The sequence below is a fragment of the Pelecanus crispus genome, chromosome 8 (genome assembly GCF_030463565.1).
Source record: "Pelecanus crispus isolate bPelCri1 chromosome 8, bPelCri1.pri, whole genome shotgun sequence".
Classification (NCBI taxonomy): Eukaryota; Metazoa; Chordata; class Aves; order Pelecaniformes; family Pelecanidae; genus Pelecanus; species Pelecanus crispus.
This window is the reverse complement of record NC_134650.1, coordinates 7,276,867-7,295,671: the sequence shown is the minus strand read 5'-3', so window position 1 is coordinate 7,295,671 and position 18,805 is coordinate 7,276,867. Positions and strand designations below refer to the sequence as shown.

At 62.1% G+C, this 18,805-nt stretch overlaps 2 protein-coding genes across 5 annotated transcripts; one reads left to right on the top strand and one right to left on the bottom strand.

Annotated features, from left to right (window-relative positions):
- Positions 1–300: 300 nt before the first annotated feature.
- TNIP1 (TNFAIP3 interacting protein 1) lies at positions 301–14,512 on the top strand. Of its 4 annotated transcripts, none has more exons than XM_075714821.1 (18): positions 301–338; positions 6,212–6,382; positions 7,387–7,509; positions 7,849–7,931; positions 8,161–8,229; positions 10,286–10,477; positions 10,675–10,769; positions 10,849–10,930; positions 11,170–11,259; positions 11,508–11,573; positions 11,733–11,864; positions 11,947–12,075; positions 12,390–12,512; positions 12,843–12,968; positions 13,302–13,373; positions 13,532–13,726; positions 13,982–14,072; positions 14,439–14,512. In XM_075714821.1, the coding sequence occupies exons 2-18, from the start codon at positions 6,241–6,243 to the stop codon at positions 14,462–14,464; spliced, it is 1,836 nt and encodes a 611-aa protein (XP_075570936.1). In that variant the 5' UTR covers positions 301–338; positions 6,212–6,240; the 3' UTR covers positions 14,465–14,512. The 4 variants fall into 4 exon arrangements, with proteins under 4 accessions (XP_075570936.1, XP_075570935.1, XP_075570937.1 ...); XM_075714820.1 differs by having other exon boundaries at positions 11,167–11,259; XM_075714822.1 differs by lacking the exon at positions 11,170–11,259.
- A 1,519-nt stretch (positions 14,513–16,031) lies between these two features.
- GPX3 (glutathione peroxidase 3) lies at positions 16,032–18,579 on the bottom strand. The gene is made up of 5 exons (XM_075715339.1): positions 18,493–18,579; positions 17,043–17,196; positions 16,697–16,814; positions 16,399–16,498; positions 16,032–16,301 (listed from the first exon to the last, which is right to left on the bottom strand). The coding sequence occupies exons 1-5, from the start codon at positions 18,577–18,579 to the stop codon at positions 16,086–16,088; spliced, it is 675 nt and encodes a 224-aa protein (XP_075571454.1). The 3' UTR covers positions 16,032–16,085.
- Positions 18,580–18,805: the final 226 nt, after the last annotated feature.

Genomic DNA, 18,805 nt, shown 5'->3' with positions numbered 1-18,805 from the left:
ACCCCCCCATGCCCCCGCTACGCCGGGCAGGTCGGCAGGACCCCGCGCAGCCCCAGGGAACACGGACGTGACCAGGGCACCGGTAGCGTGACAGGCGGCGGGCTGCTGCCCGCCTCCCTTTTTTATACCCTCCGCGCCGCGCCGATTGGCTGAGGCGCCTGTCCGTCAGGCTGGGAATTTCCCGGGGGTGGAACCGCCATCTCCTCCCCCTCTCCATCCCCCCCCCCCCCCCCCCCCCCCCGCCGTTTCCTCCCGTGCTGGTGGCGGAGCGGAGCGGTACCGGTACCGGCACCGGCAGCAGCACCTGCGCCTGCTCCGCCTCGGGGCTGCGCCGGCAGGTGAGCTCGGCGCGGTACAGGCGCCCGTCGCCTTTGGGGAGATGGGCCCTGCCCGGGTTACCGGGCTCTTACCGGGCACCGGGGATGCCGCCTGCGCACCGGGCCCTGCCGCCCCAGCGAGGGGTCCCGGCGGTGGGGAGGGGCTGGAGGGGGCTCGGGGCTGCGCGCTGGCCGTGTCTGGCCGGTTCCCGGGCTGTCGGTTTCCGCGGGCGGCCGAGATGAAACCCTGGAGGGGGCCGGGGCCGCGCCGTCCCCCGGGGACCTGCTCCGGGGCCGGCCCGGGTGCTGCGGGCTTGTCGCGATAGTCGTGCCGTGCCTCAGTCGCCCCTCTCGGGGCAGGGCAGGGGCTGCCGGCTCCCCTCGCCGCTCCCGCAGGGTGGTCGCAGGGCAGCCCGCGTTCGGCGGCGGTGGCAATGCCGGGGGGGAGAGGAGAAGGGCTCCGGGGGGTGCTGGTGCCGGGGGTCCCTCCCGCCCACCGGCCCGGGGTGCGGGTCCCTTGGCCGGGCAGCCCCGCAGCGCTGCCGTGGGCCAGGCTCGCTCCTCCCCTGGCTGTGCCTTACACAACCCCGGCGTTTCCCCAGGCCCACGCATCTGTCTTGGGACTATTCCTGGGCTTGCGGTCCCCCGCGGGCAGGGGCGGTGCCCGGGGGCTGCGGGCGGCCCCACCGAGCCCGCAGTCGCTGGAGGAGCCCACGCCGGGTGCGGGTCCGGAGGCTGGAAGAGCCGGAGCGGGGACGGCAGCCTCCCCTCCTCCCGAGGGGGTGGTGCACAGCTTGCCTCCCCATCTCCCCTCCCTCAGTTCCAGGCTAAGGCCCCCGCTGAGGGCAGAGGAGAGAAAGATGCTGCCTGTCAGCCCTGCTTTTGGGTGAAAATAGCTCCGGATGGGACCTGGTGGGGACTTGCAGCCTCTTGGAGGTCTGGCTGTCCCATTCCTCCGTGCACCTGAGCACAGGTTGCTCCCTGTATCAGGGAGGCAAATGCAGCCTTTCCCCTTGAGCTCGTTATTTCTGTCTGCTTGGGTGAGTAAGAGCTGTTCCACTGCCACAAGCTCTTTTGGAGTGCAAATTTCATTAGGAGCGCTGGCAGACATGGGCGAAGCATGCTGGAGCCAGGAGACCGGACTTTGACTGCTGGGGTGAGTTCTGGAGGCAGGAAGGCTCCAGCCAGGCGCGTCCTTGAGAGCCGTCTCTGTGGTGAGGCGAAGTAAGCAACAAGAAAAGAGGAGAGGCTTTTTGCAGTCTTTGGCATCGTTCCTGGCTCTGCAAGAAATCCCACGATGCCCTTTTGGCCCGACTTATGTCAAACAGACCTATTTAGCACAGGGCGGTGGGTCGTTGCTTGCCAGCAGCTGGTACAAAACACTCGTGGGTGGAGGAAGCTGAACCATTTACTCCTGTGGCATTGCAGATTTCGTTTTAAAGCAACAATTCTTAACGCTTTGGGTGACAGACGTGGCTTTGCTGGTGTAGCTTTGCGGTGCCGCTGTTTTCTGCTGCTTGGTTGTTGCCCGGCTGAAGTGCACCAAGTTGGACAGGAGTAGCCTGGGTTGTGCTGGAGCTGCAAGGAAAGGGGTGGCTGTGCCTTGCTCTGCTTTTGAGTGCTGTGACAAGCAGCCATGATGCTACGGAGCTCTGCGGAGGGAAGAAGCGGAGCAGGCAGCATGGAGTGAGATGTCTTTGCAGCGGAAGACAGGGTCTCGCGTAAAACACCACCGTGCTGCCCAGGGGAGCACCGCCACCAGGTCTGGCTGCCTGTCCTGCCTGCGCCAGAGCTTGGACCCATGGCGAGGAGCTCTGCAGCTGTGTGTGGTTACCCGTGTTTGTAAACCTGGCTCCGAATGGGAACATGCTTTATTTTCCTTTATTTATTATTTCCTCATCGGAAGCAGGTTGTTTTGTGAAGCCTCTGCGGGAGGTGGGCTTCTCTGGTGAAGGCAGGATTTCTGGCTGGAGCACGTGTAACATCTGCTGTGTTTCAGATGGGGCTCTTGCCTTTCCCACCCTCTCTCTGCAGGTGGCCAGGCTGGGAAGAAAAATGCTTCAAGTGGAGGTTCAGACCTTTCCCTGTGAGACCTGAGCCGTGCAATGCCTGCTTTCCTCTTCTTTTATTACTCCCAGCCCAGGGAGTCCAGTTTTCTGTGCCCAGAAACTCTCCTGATTATAGCTTCCTCCTAAAGCCAGCCCTGCTTTTGCTTCCCCGGCAAATGAGACCAGCCCAGCAGCCCAGGAACGGTTGTCCCTGTGGCTGGGAGCTGCTGGAGCTCTGGAGAGGAAAAGAAACTGGGCTGGGGGCTGTGGCACGTTCCTGAATGCCAGTAAAATGATTAAACAAACAAAAAAAAATTCCTCCGTAGTATCTATCTTGAGTGGCTTTTGCTTTCCCTTTGAGGAGGAGGGATGCTGTGGGCCCAGCAGCCCTGGTCATGGGAAAACGATGCTGGCAGCCTGCAGGGATTTGCTTTTGCCTCGTGCGATCCTGGCGGGGAGGAGACTTCCTGGGAATGTTGCACGCTGGGGTAAGGAAAACCCCGTTCTCCTAAGGGCTGGGCCAAGCCCCCACCATGGACCATGGGATGGGAATGATGGGCTGCCAAGCCCACGGCGTTGGCAGGCTGGTCTCCACGCTGGGGCTCGCTGCCGAAAGCAAACCTCTAGTGGTGCCTGCCTGCTTGCTGCACAGGATTCACATCCTCCACCTTTGTGTCTTCAGCTGTTAAGTAATTTTAAAGTGGGAATTGCTTCCTTCTGCCACTTCTGCGTAGCCAGTGCAGCGATGGCCATGGTGCTGGTGGCCATGGTGGTGATGCACATTTTCCTGGGTGACAGCGGGGAACAGTCTGGCCAGCTATTTAAATACCACCCTGCTCTCGTCTTTGCCTGGGAGTCTCCGCTGCCCTCTCGCACTCTCATTCTCTCCTTTTGCTGAGTTGTCATAAAAATTTACTACCTAAAGGTCTTGGTGCCCCGCTTGCAACCAGCAACGCCCACAGGTGACCGCAGTGTCTGGCAGCCTGTGCCGGCGGCTGCGCACGGAGCCGGTGAACTGTACCGGGCAGCCATGGTCCGTGGCTGGCCCTCAACCCCCGGGGCTGTGAAATACTGTCACGTTAGCTTAGAAACTGTTGATTGGCAAAAAGATAAGTGTTTTCTGGTGGTTCGGTGGTTTCTTCTGGAGTTTGTGGTAGACTTGTTTTCTTTGTGTTTCTAACCATCGTTACATGCTCGTCTGTAGTCCTCTGTCTCCTCCCCTGGTGTTTTTTTATTGAAACATGAGGTTTTTCCACTGCAAATCTCACCTTTCAGAACTCTTAAGGGAAAAAAAAAAAAATCACGAAACCAGGACTGGGAACAGTGACCTGGTCCAGGGTCCTGTCCCCAGGGTGACAGCTCAGTCCCAGCAGCTCCTTGCAGAAATGGGGCTGTTCCTCCATCCTGGGCAAACCAGCCCTGACCCTGGTGATGGGTTCGGATGCTGCAGAAACGTTCCCTTCTAGCTGGGTCTTGTTTGCTGGTGAATTCGTGGCTGGTCTGTGCTTCTGTCAGCTGGGGATAGTTCAGTTCCTCTCCTCAGCTGCTGTTTGAACACGGCTCCGGCGCCCACTCTACTGCTGTCTGCCTGGTAGGGTGCAGACCTTGGGTATAAAAATCCATGATAAAACCATGAGAATAGGGAATAGCAGAGGTTTTCTGTGGCTCCATCCATCTGGAAGAATATGGGGTTGCCATGGGTGAGCTCTGCCGGCGAGTGAGGTGGTCGGTGCCTCTTGGGTTTCGGGGTTTGTTGCCACGTTGCCTTGCGGGCAGGGATGCATGGGGTAGGGGACCTCCTACACATGTGCCACAGGGCGAGGTAGAAAACCAACTGGTTTGGGGTCTGGAGTGCAAGAAAATGGGGGCTGGTATTTCACGCTGCTGCAAAGCCACACGGGGAAAGGATGCCTTGTGAGAGGGTAGCTTGTCCCCACCTTCCCCAACCCACACCTGGGTCCTGGTGGAGGATATGGACACCCCGTGAGATGCTTGCTGGGAGATTGCTTTGCTAACCAGCTCCTCCCAGAGCCCCAGGTTTGGATCTGGAGCAGCACATGGCGACCAGCTGCTGGTGAGAAAGCCTCAGGTCCCCCAGCCTGCCTGTGACATTGTCCCCGTCCTCCCCGGGGCTGGCCAGGCAGGTAGCGTGGCCACAGGCAATGATATTTCTCTGCACTGGATGTGTCACTGGGTCCCCGGGCCACGTGTGTGCTGCCCTGCTACACTGGGCTCCGTCCTGCCCACCAGCAGGTCTGCTCGGGGAGTTTTCCTTGTCCCATGGCAGCGGGGATTTCGTACCGGCTGTGGCGATGCTGCCCGGTGCCAGGACCCACGGGCACGGAAACTGCCCTGGTTCTTCTGCAGCTTCCTGTCAGCTGCTATGGGCTCCAGAAATAGCCGCTGCTCAGCCCGCCCTGCAGCTGGGCAGCTCCCGCAGTCACCACCTCCAGCTGCTTGGGATGGGGCTGCCGGCTCCCTGCGTGGGGCCGTGGGCAATGGGGGGCTTGGCAGCACCCATGGAGCAGGAGGAAGGCAAGACCTATGAACAGATGCATCTCCCAAAAACAGACTGCGGCTGAGGCCGTGCATAATTACCTGCCGCCGAGGCGGGCGTTAATTGCCGCTCCAGTTGCAGATGCTGCCAGGTGGCAGTTGTCATCTGGAAAGTCCCTGCCGCTCCCTGGCAGGCAGGTCATCTAAACTGGTGATCAGCCCGGATCGCTCGTGGCATGAGCATTAGTCTGAGGTCGAGACAGTTTCGGGTACAGGCTTCCCCCCTTCCTCTTTCAAAATGGTCCCCTGTTGGTCCCTTCCTGCTCACAAGTGCCCAGCTGCCTTGGCTGGGTGCAAGAGCACTTTGGGGTGCCCACGGGTGCTCCCATGGTGCCCCCTGGCAGCTGGCTCTGCAGGCAGCACCCCAGCTCCAGCTGGCATCACCCCCAGGGCTGTGTCAGCTGCCACGCTGCCCTGCCTTGTAGTGAGCCGGCATTGGGCAGGGAGTGTGTATGTTTGATAAGTTGGGCTGTAATTCACAGCAGCTTTGTCACCCCCAGGAGATGGATGAGACCTGGGGCTGGGGTGTTGCCCAGCTGTCCCCAGGCCAGACCTCAGCAAGAGGGAGGCCTTGGGCCACCCACAAATACAAGGAATTAAAGCAAATAGCGTGCTGCGTGCGGGTGTTTCCTCTCCTCATACTTTGCTCCTGGCCCGGCACATGCCGGGCTGTTCCCCATGTCCCAATTCAGGAAGCTGTGCCGTTGGCAGCTGGTTTCTCTGGCTGAGCCGGAGGGCAGAGCGGGTCCCTGCCCGGCTGCTGGGGCTTTTGTACCCCGCCACTGGTGCTGCCCAAACAGCCCAGTGGCTGTGGGTTAAGGCTTTTGTGGCTGCAGACACTGCATCTCCCCAGACAGCCCCCCGCAACCCTTTCCGCCTCCCAAAAATATCCTGCGGTGAGTGGGATGCTCCAGTGATGGTGCCTGGGTCCATGCTGGTGTGGGTGGATGCTCTTTGACTGGGTCCCCATCCCCATGGGTGTGCAGGGGCAGGCGGGTGCGACGTCTTCGGGGACTCCTGCACCCCACAGGGGTGAGAGCCGGCCTCGGGTGGGAGTGCTGGTGATGCCTCCTCGTGTGACACTTCTCATGGCCATGAGTCACCCCAGCACGTTCACCCCAAGCAGAGCTGGAGGGGGAAGTGCCTTCAGCTGGGACACTTCTCCACTGGCCGGTGAGGCAGCCCTGCCTCCATTGGCATGGCACCCTGGACCCCCACATGGTTGGGACTGAGGGATGTGGTGCCGTCCGGGGCCAGAGGAGGGTGATGCTGTGCTCCATTGCCTTGCAGGGATGCCCGGCTGGGAGGTAGGCGACTGAATGGCAGGCATGGAAGGGAGAGGACCCTATCGCATCTATGACCCCGGCGGGGGGACGGAGGAGAATGGATCCACAGCCTTTGAGCGGCTGGTGGAGGAGAACATCCGGCTGAAGGAGAAGATGCAGGGGATCAAGTCTATCGGTAACTGCTGTGTGGCTGGGGGTTTGCCTTTGGGGCAGCTCAGCGTGTGCCCACTGAGCCTGGGGGTTTCTTGCTCTATTTAGGAAGGGTGCTATAAGAAGCTGGGGGTCTTGGCACCAGGGTAGTAGTAAAGCTCTCCCCATCCTGGGGGTTGAGCAGGATGTCTGGGCCTTTTAACACAGAGGTGCAGAGGGAGCAAGGCTTTTGGTGAACTCCTGGGGTGCTTTACAGTGGGATAAATGGCTGAAAAGAAGGCAAGTGATGGAGCAAGGTCAGCTTCCCGGAGTCCTGTATTGGCAGGTTGTGGATGCTGGGATCTGTTCTGCTTTTGATGAAAGCCCCCACCTCCTGCAACCCCGTTGGGTTGGGGCTTTTCCCAGGTGCTGCTCAAAGACCCCGGCGCTGGATTATCCCCTCGGCAGCAGGGACGTGTCGGCATTGAAACGCCCCAGTCGAGTTGTGCCACCCCCTTTCTTCTCCTTGGCTGCCTTCCTCCACCCGCCCCCAGTTTTGTTTTCGGTCTCGTGACCCAGCTTCCACTTTCGGGTCCCGCTTCTGCAGCCTAATTTCCACCTGCCTTGTGATTCCTGTCGCGTCGTTGCGCCCTTACCTGGGACCGGGACCCACTGATATGGGAGCAGCTGCCCGGGTGGGGAGAGGATTGCATTGCTGGTGCCAGACCCTGGAGCAGGCAGGCTGGACCCCTAGGTCCACCACCTAGGCTTAAATTTGGCTCTTCGGGGAAGCAGAGGAGACCTTTGAGACATGCAGTGCTGCCCTGCTGCCTCCTGTAACAAGTCCTCTCCGAGTCAGTGTGGGGGACTCTGCAGCCAGTGAGCCACTGATACAGCTTTGCCGTTGGATTTGGCCATTCTTTCTGGATGAAGAAGGACCACGCTGGGCACTTCCACACCCAAGCAGGGGGCTTGGTGTTGGTGGATGGGGCTACTGCAGGGCAGGCACTCGGGGAAGGAGGGTGAGCATCCTTCTATTGCCCACAACAGGAGAGCTGCTGGAGGAGTCCCAGGTGGAGGCATCCAAGCTGCGGCAGAAGGCGGAGGACCTTGTGAAGGACAACAAAATGCTGATGGCATCATCTTCCTTGGAGGACCTGGTGGAAACTGGAGGTAGGAGACACAAGGCTCACGGGGGAGGGATGACCTGATGGCTCAGAATCCTGAGTTCAGGGGAAGGAAGAGGGTGTGAAGGAGACTTTCATGATGGCTTCTTACAGCCCTGTCATCTCTGGAGTGTATCAAACCACTGCGGTTCTCTGGAGTGTATCAAACCACTGCGGTTCTCCCTTCTCCTGGAGGGAGGTTTCTGTCCCGTCCCCATAGCTGGGGTAGAAACCCTCTGTCAGTGCCTGACCTCACAGGCTGTCTGCTCTCTGCATCCCTGCGCCAGGCGGGGAGAGGCTCTGCTCTCCAAAAGGCTCATGGCTACGTCCTCTCCCCTCTCTGCAGCCGTCGGCCCTGATCCCAACTCCACACGGGCTGCCCCGGGCAGCACCCAGCCAGACGCGGAAGCACGGAAATCTCCTCCAAGTGTGAGTCTGGTGAATGCGAGAGCTGGTGCTGGCATGGCCAGAGGGAGAGACTCTCCATCTAGTTAAAGCAAAAGGAGGCAACCTTTAGCCTCTAGAAACAGGGATAAATCTGAAAGGAGGGGTCAGCTTCCATGTTGTGCTCCTGTCCCAGTGGTCCCTGCCTTTGTGAGGTGGGCATCCTGGGTTGCCATTCCCTAGGGAGACCTGACCTGGCTGCCTCCCCTTGCAGGGATCCTCCTCGGAGTTCGAGATTGTCGCCGTCGAAGCACAGGGGTTTCCCCAGGAGAGCGGGAGAGCGGTGAGTAGCCCTGGTGCCTGTGGGACTTGGTGGGCAAGTCAAGCCCGTTGGTGCAGTGGTGGTAGCGGGGGCACGGGAGGGTGTGCAGACAGGCAGCAGCATGCCCCGGTGGCGTAGCTGCCAGCAGGCACAGGCAGGGCTGCGGGACGTGTGTCAAGGCAGCCCTCAGGCAAACTACAGAGGAGGGATAAACTGTGCCCGGGCGTTCCTGGGGAGCAGAGCCAGCCCCACGTACGGCCCCCAGGACAGTGCTCATGCTGCAGTGCCCAGCCTCCGCCACCAATGAAGATGAGGGGGCCTGACCGGTTTGCAGGCAGGAGGGAACCACGCAGCCCAGTGGCTGGTCCTCCCTATGTTTCGCTGGGGCTGGAGGGCTTGAGAGCGATGGCACGTGTGCCCCAGCATGTACCTCCTCTTGCCTGGGAGAGAGCAGGGACACTGTGCAGGCTGCCCTCCAAGGGCAAGGGCTCCCAAGTATGAGTGGCCTGGCTGGGCTGCCTGGGAACAGGGCCAGCAAAGCAGTGCCAGCCAGACAGGGACACTGCTGTCTCCAGATGCCATGTGACAGTGACAGGAAGGTCTGTGATGACCCGAGGAGCAGTCAGCGATGCTCTGACGCTCACCTCCTGACGCCCGCACTCGGGGGGAGGACCAGGTCTCCAAGCCCCATCATTGCTGACAGGGTCTGCCCCAGCTGAGGCACCTCCGTGTGCTCTGTTTGTTGCCATCTGAATGTCAGTCTGGCTGGCACTGCCCTGTCCTGTCCCGCTCTCGCATTTTGTGTGCGCTGGAAGGGAGGGGAGGAGGGTTGGGGAGCCCCGGGGGGACAAACATCAACTTGCACTGCACGGTGCCAGTAAGGGCACATGCTCTTGTTGCACATCCCTGTTTGCATTGTCCAGAGAGGCTCCAGGAGGGGTTGAGTCTTGCTGGACCCTCCTGGGGTGTAGCCATGGGATGATGGAGAATGGGGGTGGCATCTGCTGGGCTATTGATTGCTGGCACCTGAGCCGAGTACTAGTCCTGTGCTCGCACCCAGGCTCTCCCAGGCGCTTCGGCTGGGGTCCTCACTGCCTCCCCTTGCCCACTGGTGCTGGTGGGAGGAGCCGGCCGTGCTGTGCCCCCACACACCCTCCCATAGCAGTTTTGGGGCTGTAAACCCTGGGGCCAGGACACCAGGGACATGCTGGGCTCCCGGCCCCACACGGTGCTGCCTGGGGCATTCCCACGGGTGGCAAGCTGAGTCAGCGGGGCTGGGACTGGAGTGGGCGAAGGTGTGCCAGCCCATCCCCGCTTCCTCCCTGGCAGAGCCATGTGTGCCAGGCCAGGCTTTGTTGTGCTGGCCGTGTCTCCTAGGCAATGGAGGAGTTAACCAGCCACACCAGGGGAGGACACGCCTGTTGGGGACACCCCTCATGCGTGGGTGGGGGTGCGCCCTGACGCTGGTGGGTGCACCCTGACCCGGGCTCTCCCAGCCACTGTTTAAATCCTGTGCATCGCCCTCTTCGCTGCTGCCTGCCAAAGAGCCCGGGTTCCCGGCATCAGGGGAGCCACAGGCAGGGGAGCCGCAGAGGGAGGGCAGGAGGAAGGAGAAGATGGGGACTGGGGTAAGACCACCCCTCGTGTGGCAAACCTCAGCTTCCAGTGCGGACCAGGGGGTATGTGGGAAGGATAGTCTCAGGAGCTGGGATTTCTAGTCTTGGTGCCGATGGGGAGAGAAGGGACCAGGGGTGGAGATGCCTCCATCGCTGTCAGTGAGCCGGGAGCGTGGTCCGCTCAGACTGCCGCGGAGCATGGGGAATCCATGGGCTGGGAGAGCTGCTGCTGTAATGTCCCCCTCTACCCAGGGACTTGGCGTCCTGTGTCCAGCAGCTGGGAATCAAACTTTCACAAAGCTGGCACAATTTTTCAGTGTACCAAGGGCTGTTGCAGAGTGTCTCCATGTTGGCCCAGCTCCCCACCACAGCCCTGGCTGGGAGATGAGGCTGACCTTCCCCGAGAGGGAACTTTGCAATGCTCCTTGAACCGATCTGACCACACTTCATCCCCTCCCCAGGACTTGGAGCAGCCACCAAACGAGGATGCCAACCTGTTACCCCAGCTGCAGCAGCTGGAGAGCACGCTGAGCGGCTGCACCAAGGAGGCCAGCAAGGACCAGGTCTTTGTGCGCATGGGCTACATGGCCTCCGAGCTCAAGCGCCTGGCCTCCAAGGTGCACAAGAATGAGCAGAGAACATCATTCCTGCAGGTGAGTGAGGGCTGACCAGGCTCTTCATGGGGGTTCCCCCGCCCTTTTTTTTTTTTTTCTTTTTCCTCCACCAAGCCCCTCCTGTCTACCCTGAGGTGGACACCCACCCGCATGCCAGGGCTCGGTGGGAGGTGGGTGGCCAGGCAGGCTCCTGGGGCTGGCCAGCAGTCCTCACACTGCCGGCATTCATCCCCCAGACACTGTGTGAGACGCTGCACAGTGAGAACAAGGAGCTGCGAACCAAGCTGGAGCGGGACCTGGAGCAGAGAAACCAGGCGCTGGAGAAGCTCAGGTGAGGGTGGGCAGTGGGGAGGGGGATATGGGGCTGCCCTGGGTGCTTCTGCCCGCTGACCCGGCCCTTCTGCCTGCAGATGTGAGAACCAGGAGCTCCGGAGGATGGTGACGTTGAGCAGCCAGGACAGTGGGAAGAGGGAAGCTGCCGAGCAGCAGCAGGTGAGGGAGCAGCATCACCCTCGCAGGGGGCTGGGAAGGAGGCAGGGAGCCTGCTGTCACATCAGCAAATGTGGCCTCATTTTAATCAGGTCCCCAGTTTGTCCCAGTATGACCAGCAAGACTTCTCAGGGTCGATGAGGGGATGGGGGAGGCTGTGGGAGGGGAACCGGCTCATGTTAGCCAGCTTCGGGCACAGCCTCTACAAAAGCCCTGAGGGTCCCCCCGTGCGCGTCCAGCAGAGTGGGGCCGCGGTGGAGAAGGCACCGGGCAGAGGAGAGCTGGAAGCCAAGGAGAAGAAGGTGAAGATCCTGGAGCACCAGCGCAGGGAGGTGAGGATGGGGTCGGGAGGGAGGCACTGCCAAGGAGCAGGGTGGGAGCGGGTAGTGGGGACGCGTGGCTGGAGTGGCACGGAGAGACTGGGGCAGGGCTGCGGAGCCGCAGGGAAGCACTGCTGGAGCCAGGATTTCTGTCCAGCTGGTCCCTGAGGTGCTTTTGCAACAGGAGGCTGCTGGGGACCGCCATGGTTGGCTCGGGGCAGGGGTTGGGCTCCTGTTGAGCTGTCCCTCTCTCCCCGCAGTTGCTGGAGGTGAATAAGCAATGGGATCAGCACTTCCGAGCCACGAAGCAGAAGTATGAGCAGAAGGTAAGGCTGGGGTGCTTGGGGGGGCACGTCTCTGCTGGGTGCCAGCTGGGAGACTTGGAGGAGACTGGCTGTGGGGGAAGGTTTTGGGGCTGCCTGTGCCTCCTGCCCGCCCGGTGTGGGTCCTTCCGAGCAGCCAACATCCCCGCTCCCTCCCGGCAGGTCACAGACTTGCACCAGGAGCTGGCCGAGGCCCGCAGGGCACTGACCGAGATGGAGTCAGAGCGGGAGCAAAAGCAACGGGATTTCGACCGCAAGCTGCTCCTGGCCAAGTCCCGGATTGAAACAGAGGAGGTGAGTCCCTCGAGAAGGGTAGCAGGGAGCTGCTGGCCCCATCGCCATGCCCTGGCTGATCTCCATCCCCTGGGTGCTGCAGGCAGAGAAGGAGAGGCTGGCCATGGAGGTGAGGGACCTGCAGCAGAGGATGCGGTTCCTGCAGGAGCAGCTGGCTCCAGTCACCAGGCAGCGGGAGTACCAGGAGAAGGAGATCCAGAGGCTGAACAAGGTGGGGGCCAGGGCAAAATCCCTCCCTGCAAAACGTCTTTTATGTTCTCTGTCGTCTTCTCCTCTCTCAAATGCAAAACTGACCCTGATCAACCCCCTCCTGCCCAGCTCCTTGCCCAGGCGGGAGCTTCTGTCGGACGATGCCCACCACATCTCCTTAGGCTCCCAGGAAAGGGGGATGGGGGGGTCTGTAGTCCCTCTTGCTCTTGCGCACTTATACCCAATTCCCATGCTGGGCATGTGCCCATGGCCCTCTGGAGATGTCATGGGCACAGCACCTTGCTCTGACCCCCCGCTCCTCCTCTTCCTCTCCAGGCACTAGAGGAGGCTCTGAACGTCCAGGCCTCCCCGCCACCCATCTTTGCCAGCACCATGGAGCCAGCGGGGAAGGTGCCACAGCAGGAGCTGGTGACCCAGAACGAGCTCCTCAAGCAGCAGGTAGGGCAGGGCATGGAGCTGCTGGAGGCAGGGAGGGAGCTGCGTGCCCTGGACCTCCCTGGCAAAGGGACCTCCCTGGTGTGGCCAGGAGCAGCTCTGCAGACCTAGCGGGTGTCTGTGCTGTGGTGGTGGGGACAGGGGGATTGAACTCAGCATCCTCCAGGCCTTCAGCTGGCGGGACCACAGCTGTGGGCCACCGTGCCAACCCACCTGCCTGGGGTTTGGCATAGCTGGTGTGGTCAGGGATGGCAACGCAGTGACGGGGTGCTTGCGGGAGCTGTCCACCCTTGGCCAGGTGCCAGGTGCACCCACACCCCTCCCTCCTGCCAGGTGAAAATTTTCGAGGAGGACTTCCAGCGGGAGCGGAGTGACAGGGAGAGGATGAATGAGGAGAAGGAAGAGCTCAAGCAGCAGCTGGAGAAGCTGCAGAAGCAGCTGGTCCTTTCCAACAACCAGGTGAGCAGCGCTGAGTGCCTCCAGCAGCATGTTGGGAGCCCCATGTTCCCCCCCGAGTGTGTCGGATGTGTGCTCATCCCCAACATCACAGCCCCCAGACCCATCAGCAGGGGCTGAGCAGGGACAAAAGAGCTGGAGCGGTGGTTTTGCTGCAGCTTGTCCCTGCCAGAGCATCTCCTTTCACTCGCCTCTTCCTCTTGCCCCTCTCCTGGGGGTCTGATGGGGGGGCACCAGTGCAGGCATTCCCACAGGGCATGGCAGCATCCCCTGCCCCACAGACATGGGGGGTAGTAGGGTGGGCTCTGCACTAATCCCCCTCCTCCTTGCTCCCAGCTGCGAGCCTGCAAGGAGGACTGCCAGCGGGAGAAGGAAAAGGTGAAGAAGCTGCTGAAACAGCACAAACAGGTGGGGACAGGGGGAAAAACCCTTCTTGGGTGGAGGGGCTGGGGGCTGCGGGCCTGGCCCTTGTCTGCTCTTGGAGGGTCAGCTCTGAGCTAGGCAATGGGTGGTGGCAGCGGGCTGCCCTCGGGGCTCTCCCCAACATCTCCCTCGGCTCCTTGCAGGCTTCCGGAGAGAGGCTGCACCCTGAGCCGCGGCCGGGGCCGCGGGGCGGTGCCTGCCCCCTGTACCAGTACCAGTACAGTTCCCCTGTGGCTTCCCCCATGTACCACGGCTTCGACGAGTGGCAGCAGCTCCCATACTCACCAGCAATTCCAGGCGAGCACACGCCAGGACAAAATTTCCACCATTTTCCCACGGTGAGTGTCTACGCATGCCGGCATGAGGGGGAGCAGAGGGTCCCATGTGAGCGGGTCTGGGGCTTGCCACCAAGCGAGCGGCTCTTCCAGGGCCACCAAGTCAGCAAGCAGGGAGCTGAGCACGTATCCTGTTGGCACATGAACACTCAAGTCCTCGTCCTCCTCCTCCTCAAGCGCTGGCAACCGAATACGGAGCGTAGCCTTGTGATTCTCATCTCTGATAATTCCTTGTTTCTGTTCTGTCTCTTCCTGCAGCCCGAGTACCGCTGGCACCCGCCCTGCGCCATGGCTCGCAGCCAGAATGCTCAGGCAGTGGCCGGGGTGAAACCGGTCCCCAAGGACTTGGGTAAGGCTCAGACCCTTGGTGAGGGGAGCTCCCCTGTCCTTCACCCTGAGACCCTGGGCATTTGGCTGAACACTTGCAAGAGGAGATGGGGGAACAGCTTGCCAGGCAGCGGCCATTTCCCTTCAGCCCCCACCTCTGATCAGCCAAGGGGATGATTCTGCTGTGGGGTTGGTCCCTGCTGCATCCCCCCCACCATCCCCACAGCATCCAAAGATGGGCGTGAGCCTGAGCCCCAGGCAGCCCATAGGGTTATGGCAATCAGTGCTTGGGGATAACAACCATCCCATGGCTGGCATCCCTCCCACGGGGCTCATCTGGGCACGAACAGCTGCGCTCACCCTGTGCTGCCCCTCTCTTGTGTCTCAGAACAGGCAGGTCCTGGATTGCCCTAACGCCAAGGACCAGCTGCACCGCGATACCAGTGGAAGAGGAGTAGGGTGTGTGTGTGTGCCCGTGTGTATGTATCTAGGAGCTTCCTTCGGCTGCCTATCCCCATGCGCGGAGATGTGGTGGACATGGCTGCACCAGTGGCCTGGAGCGGCTCGGCAGTGCATCCCCGCGAGGAAAGTGCGAAGGAGGAACTGGAGGTGCCGTCACGGTGGCAGCCAATGCAGGGTTAGTCCCCTGCGGCCATCCCCTTCCCCACGAGGTGTCAGGCCTGGCATCACTGTAGACCTAAGCCAGGTCTTTAGGGAAGAGGAGCTGGTGTTTCCCAGGAACACGCCAGGAGCTGCCCCAGTCCAGGGGCTTTGGTTCAGCCTCTGAAGGAGCAGATGACGGCGGGGACTCTCCTGGCAGTGAGAGATCCCGTGCTTGCAGGCAAGGGCCTGCTGCAGCCACAGCCCGAGCTGAGGGTGGTTGGTGTCTTTGTATTTATTTAAGGACTTGAAGTGTAGCTGAGTCTCTCTGGTTTTATCCTGAAAGCTGCTTTCCCCAAGGGGAGCCTCTGCACAGGACTGGGAGGGATTCCAGGGCTACTTATCCCCAGGTGCTCGGGTGTAGCTGCGGGACCAGAGCAAGTGCAAGGGAAATCCAACCCTGGCATGGGCACCCCAGGATCTATTGCCCCAAATGCACGTCCTCCACCTCTGAGCGCTGGGCTCAGCCCCTTGCCCTCCCCTCTCCTGCCCCCGACTCCCCCCTTTGCCTTTTCCCTGCAGCAGTGGCCTTGGGGCCAGTCTGTCAAATTGCATAGAGCAAATCTTGCTCCAGGAAAACAAGTCTGGAGGGGGGTGGGGGAGGAACCAACCCTATTTCTGTAAGCGTGGCTGTCACGGGCACAACAGCAGGAGGCATGGCGCCCTGGCATGCTCCTTGCGGGGGGCTGGTCCCTGCTCCCAGCCCCTTTTCCCCTTCCCATGCTCTGCACCGACCCCCCCATCCTCTCCCCAAATGCTGGGCTGTGATGATAAATCCATAAATCCTGGAGGAAAAAAAAAAAAAAAAAAAATTTAGTTTCTCCAGCTGGGAGCCATCCCCCCCTGCTGGTACCCCCAGACTGGCCCCTGTGCCCCCCACCCCTGGCCAAGAAGCAGGGCTGCGTGTTTGTAGAGCCTTTATTTGGCATTTCTACGGCAGGGGGTGAGGGGCTGGCCATCCCCGGCCGGGAGAGGAGCACGTCTCTGCGCTGGGACCACGGGCAGCTTGAATGCACTGAAGAGCTGCTCCGTGCCCGGCAGGATCGGGCCAGGCCCGCCCCACACCGGGGGCTTTCGGGCTAAGCCTTCATGGAGACGTGGTCTTCTGCTCCGGGGGCGGCTTGGCCCCGCTGTCCCGCAGGGTGGGATGGCAGAGCTGGGGGGGCAAGCTGGGGGCCAGGAGGAGATGTCACTGCTGGGGGTGGAGGTGGGACGTGGGGTTATTGGGAAATGTCCCCCTCCCATCGCTGAGGTCTCTGCCACTGGGTTGCCCAGCCAGGGGGGTGGCAGAGACGGGAGCGATGGAGGGGAGGGCAGTGTGCTGGCTCGGCATTTGGCTCCTGCTGCTGGGGGGCATCCTGGGAGAGGACAGCCTCTACTGGCCCTGCTGCTGCTGCTGCTGTCTCATGTAGGCAATGATGTCGTTCTTCACAACGGCGATGTTGGCGCGGTGGTACCAGCGCATGACGGGCACGCCGTCGGGGCCCACCAGGAACTTCTCAAAGTTCCACTTGATGTCGTGGTTCCGCAGGGGCTCCCAGAAGAGGTTCTTGGGGTTCCCAAACTCTTCCGCCACCGGGGGACAGGCGTTCTGTAAAGGGGGCCAGCACATTACTGCCTTGCCCCCCACTCCCCCAAAAAGCAAGCTGGGTGCTTCCTTCCCCCCATTCTGCCACAATGGCACCCACCTTCAGGAAGGTGTAGAACTTCTGCTCCTTGGCCCCATTCACATCCCCTTTCTGGAAGAGCTGGAAGTTGGGGACAAAGCCACCCCCTGGCCGGACGTACCTGTAAGGGGAGGGTGGGCAGAGCGACATGCAAGGGGCAGCTCTTGGTGCTGCGCAGGGGTAGTGGGGGAACCCCAAGCCCTGTAATTTTGGGGGCCACAGCCAGCAGGAGCTGCAGCCTATGCACCCAGTGCCTGGCTGGGGACCCCAGCCCAGCCGGGGGGGACAGGCGCCCCGCAGCCCCTGCTGCAGTACTCACTTCAGCGCAGGGAGGATCTCCGAGTTCTGGCCGGGTTCCTGCTTCCCAAATTGGTTGGAGGGGAAGCCCAGGACGACGAGCCCGTAGGGTCCCAGCTCATTTTGTAGTGCATTCAGTTCTGCATGCAAGCAGAGCCAGGGATGGGTTAAGCAGGGGACCGGGCCTACCCCCGTACCTGCACTGACCCCCTCGGAGCATCCCCGGCCGTGCTGGGTACTGGGGAGCCGGCGTTGCCCCTTCCCCCAGCTCCCCAGGGCAGGATGGACTCTGGGGACCTGGGTGATGCCGCCTGCTTCTGGCTGCCTGCCTTGTCCCCCGGGGTGCCTGTCCCCTGCGGGACCCTTACCGAGGTACTGCAGGGTGAGGCCTCAGTACGTGGCCACGTTGACAAAGAGCACCATCTTCCCCGCGTACTTCCTAAAGGGGACATACTCGTCCCCGTCGATGGTCAGGGCCCCGTAGTCGTAGATGGTGCCCTGCACTGAGCCGTAGCATTTCACCTGTGGGGCGAGGAGCATCCGGTGGGACCGGGCTGGGGGCTGCCACGGCCACCCACCCCCACAGCCACCCACACCCACCAGAGCAGCAGCTCCAGCCCCGGCGCTGGCCGAGACGGCAGCTGCCTGCGTTGTGTCTCCTGCCCCAAATGCTGCTGGCAGCAGCCAGGCACCGTTATGCCAAGGTCGGGGTGGTGGGACAGGCTGGCGTGTGCATGCACACACGTGTGCACGCATGTGCACGCCCAACCAGCGGGGCTGGCTGCAGCTGGAGGGATGTTTACCCAGCCAGGGTCAGGCAGGAAGGCGAGAGGCTGGAAAACAGCCTGAGCTGGCGCAGGGAGACTGGCTCCAACCTCCCCGGGGCTGCAGGCGGGCAGGACCCCAGCACCCCTCTGGGGAAGGGGCAGCCAGAGCACCCTGGAGCAGCACTGGCTGCTGTGCCGTGGCCGAGCCAAGCCCAGGCAAAGGAGGGATTGGGGCTGGATCAGACCCGTGCAGGGAAGTGCCCGGGTGGAGCAGGCTCTGCCTGCGGTGCTGCAGGGGTTAACCCAGGGGAGCCTATCTCCTGTGCCCATCGGGGCACCCAGGCTCACCCAAGTGCCACCGAGGGGCTATTTTGGGAGCTGGCAGGAGATAAAGTCACAGGGGCTCTGCCCGGGGAGCTCAGCCGCCATGGGGCCGGCCGGATCCTCACGGCTGGGCTCTGCTTTGCCCACCGGGGTGGGGGGCTGGCCGGGGGTGACGGTCCCCCGGGGGTCACGGTCCACCCCTTACTCTCTGCCCGCTGGGGCATTGGGGACGCAGCGGCCCCTGCACCCTCCAAACATGGGTGCACCCCCCTGGACACTGTGCATGGAACAAAAGCCCTGTGCTCTGCCCCTATGGGGGTCACGGGGGGGGGGGACACGACAAGGCCCTGTCGCCCTCTGTCCCCAACCCCAGGACAGCGATTCCCCCTATGCGAGAACTGGCTCAGAAAATTCCCCCCGTGACCCAGACATCGGACAAAAGCCCTGTGCTCTGCCCCTATGGGGGTCACGGGGGGGGGGGGGGGACGACACGACAAGGCTCTGTCCCCCTCTGTCCCCAACCCCAGGACAGCGATTCCCCCTTTGCGAGAACTGGCTCAGAAAATTCCCCCCCATGACCCAGACATCGGGACAGGGAGGGGAGAGGCCCCACTCCAGCCCCTGGGAGCTCTGCAGCCAGCTTTGGGGACAGGCGGGTCCCCAGGGTGCCACATCCCCCTCCCCCCCACCCCCAGCCCCCCTGGGGGGTGTCGCCCCCCCCCCTTACCTTCTCCCTCTCCTGGCTCTGCCCCGGCTGGACGAGCCCAGCCAAGAAAAGGGGCAAAATCCAGGCGCTGCGGGACCAGCCCCCCATGGCCGGGGCGGGCGTGGGGTGCGGGCACCCTCCTCACACCCCCGGGGGAGAGCGGGGGGGGGGGGGGGGGGCACACACACAGGGGACACACCTCTCCCTGTCGCCTTCTGCCACCTCCGAGCCCGAGAGCCGAGAAATAGCTGCTGGGCTGCGGGGGGGAGCCAATCGCCGGGAGGAAGGACGGGCCGAGGGCTGCGTTAACCGTGTGGGCCCGGGGGCGGGCGCG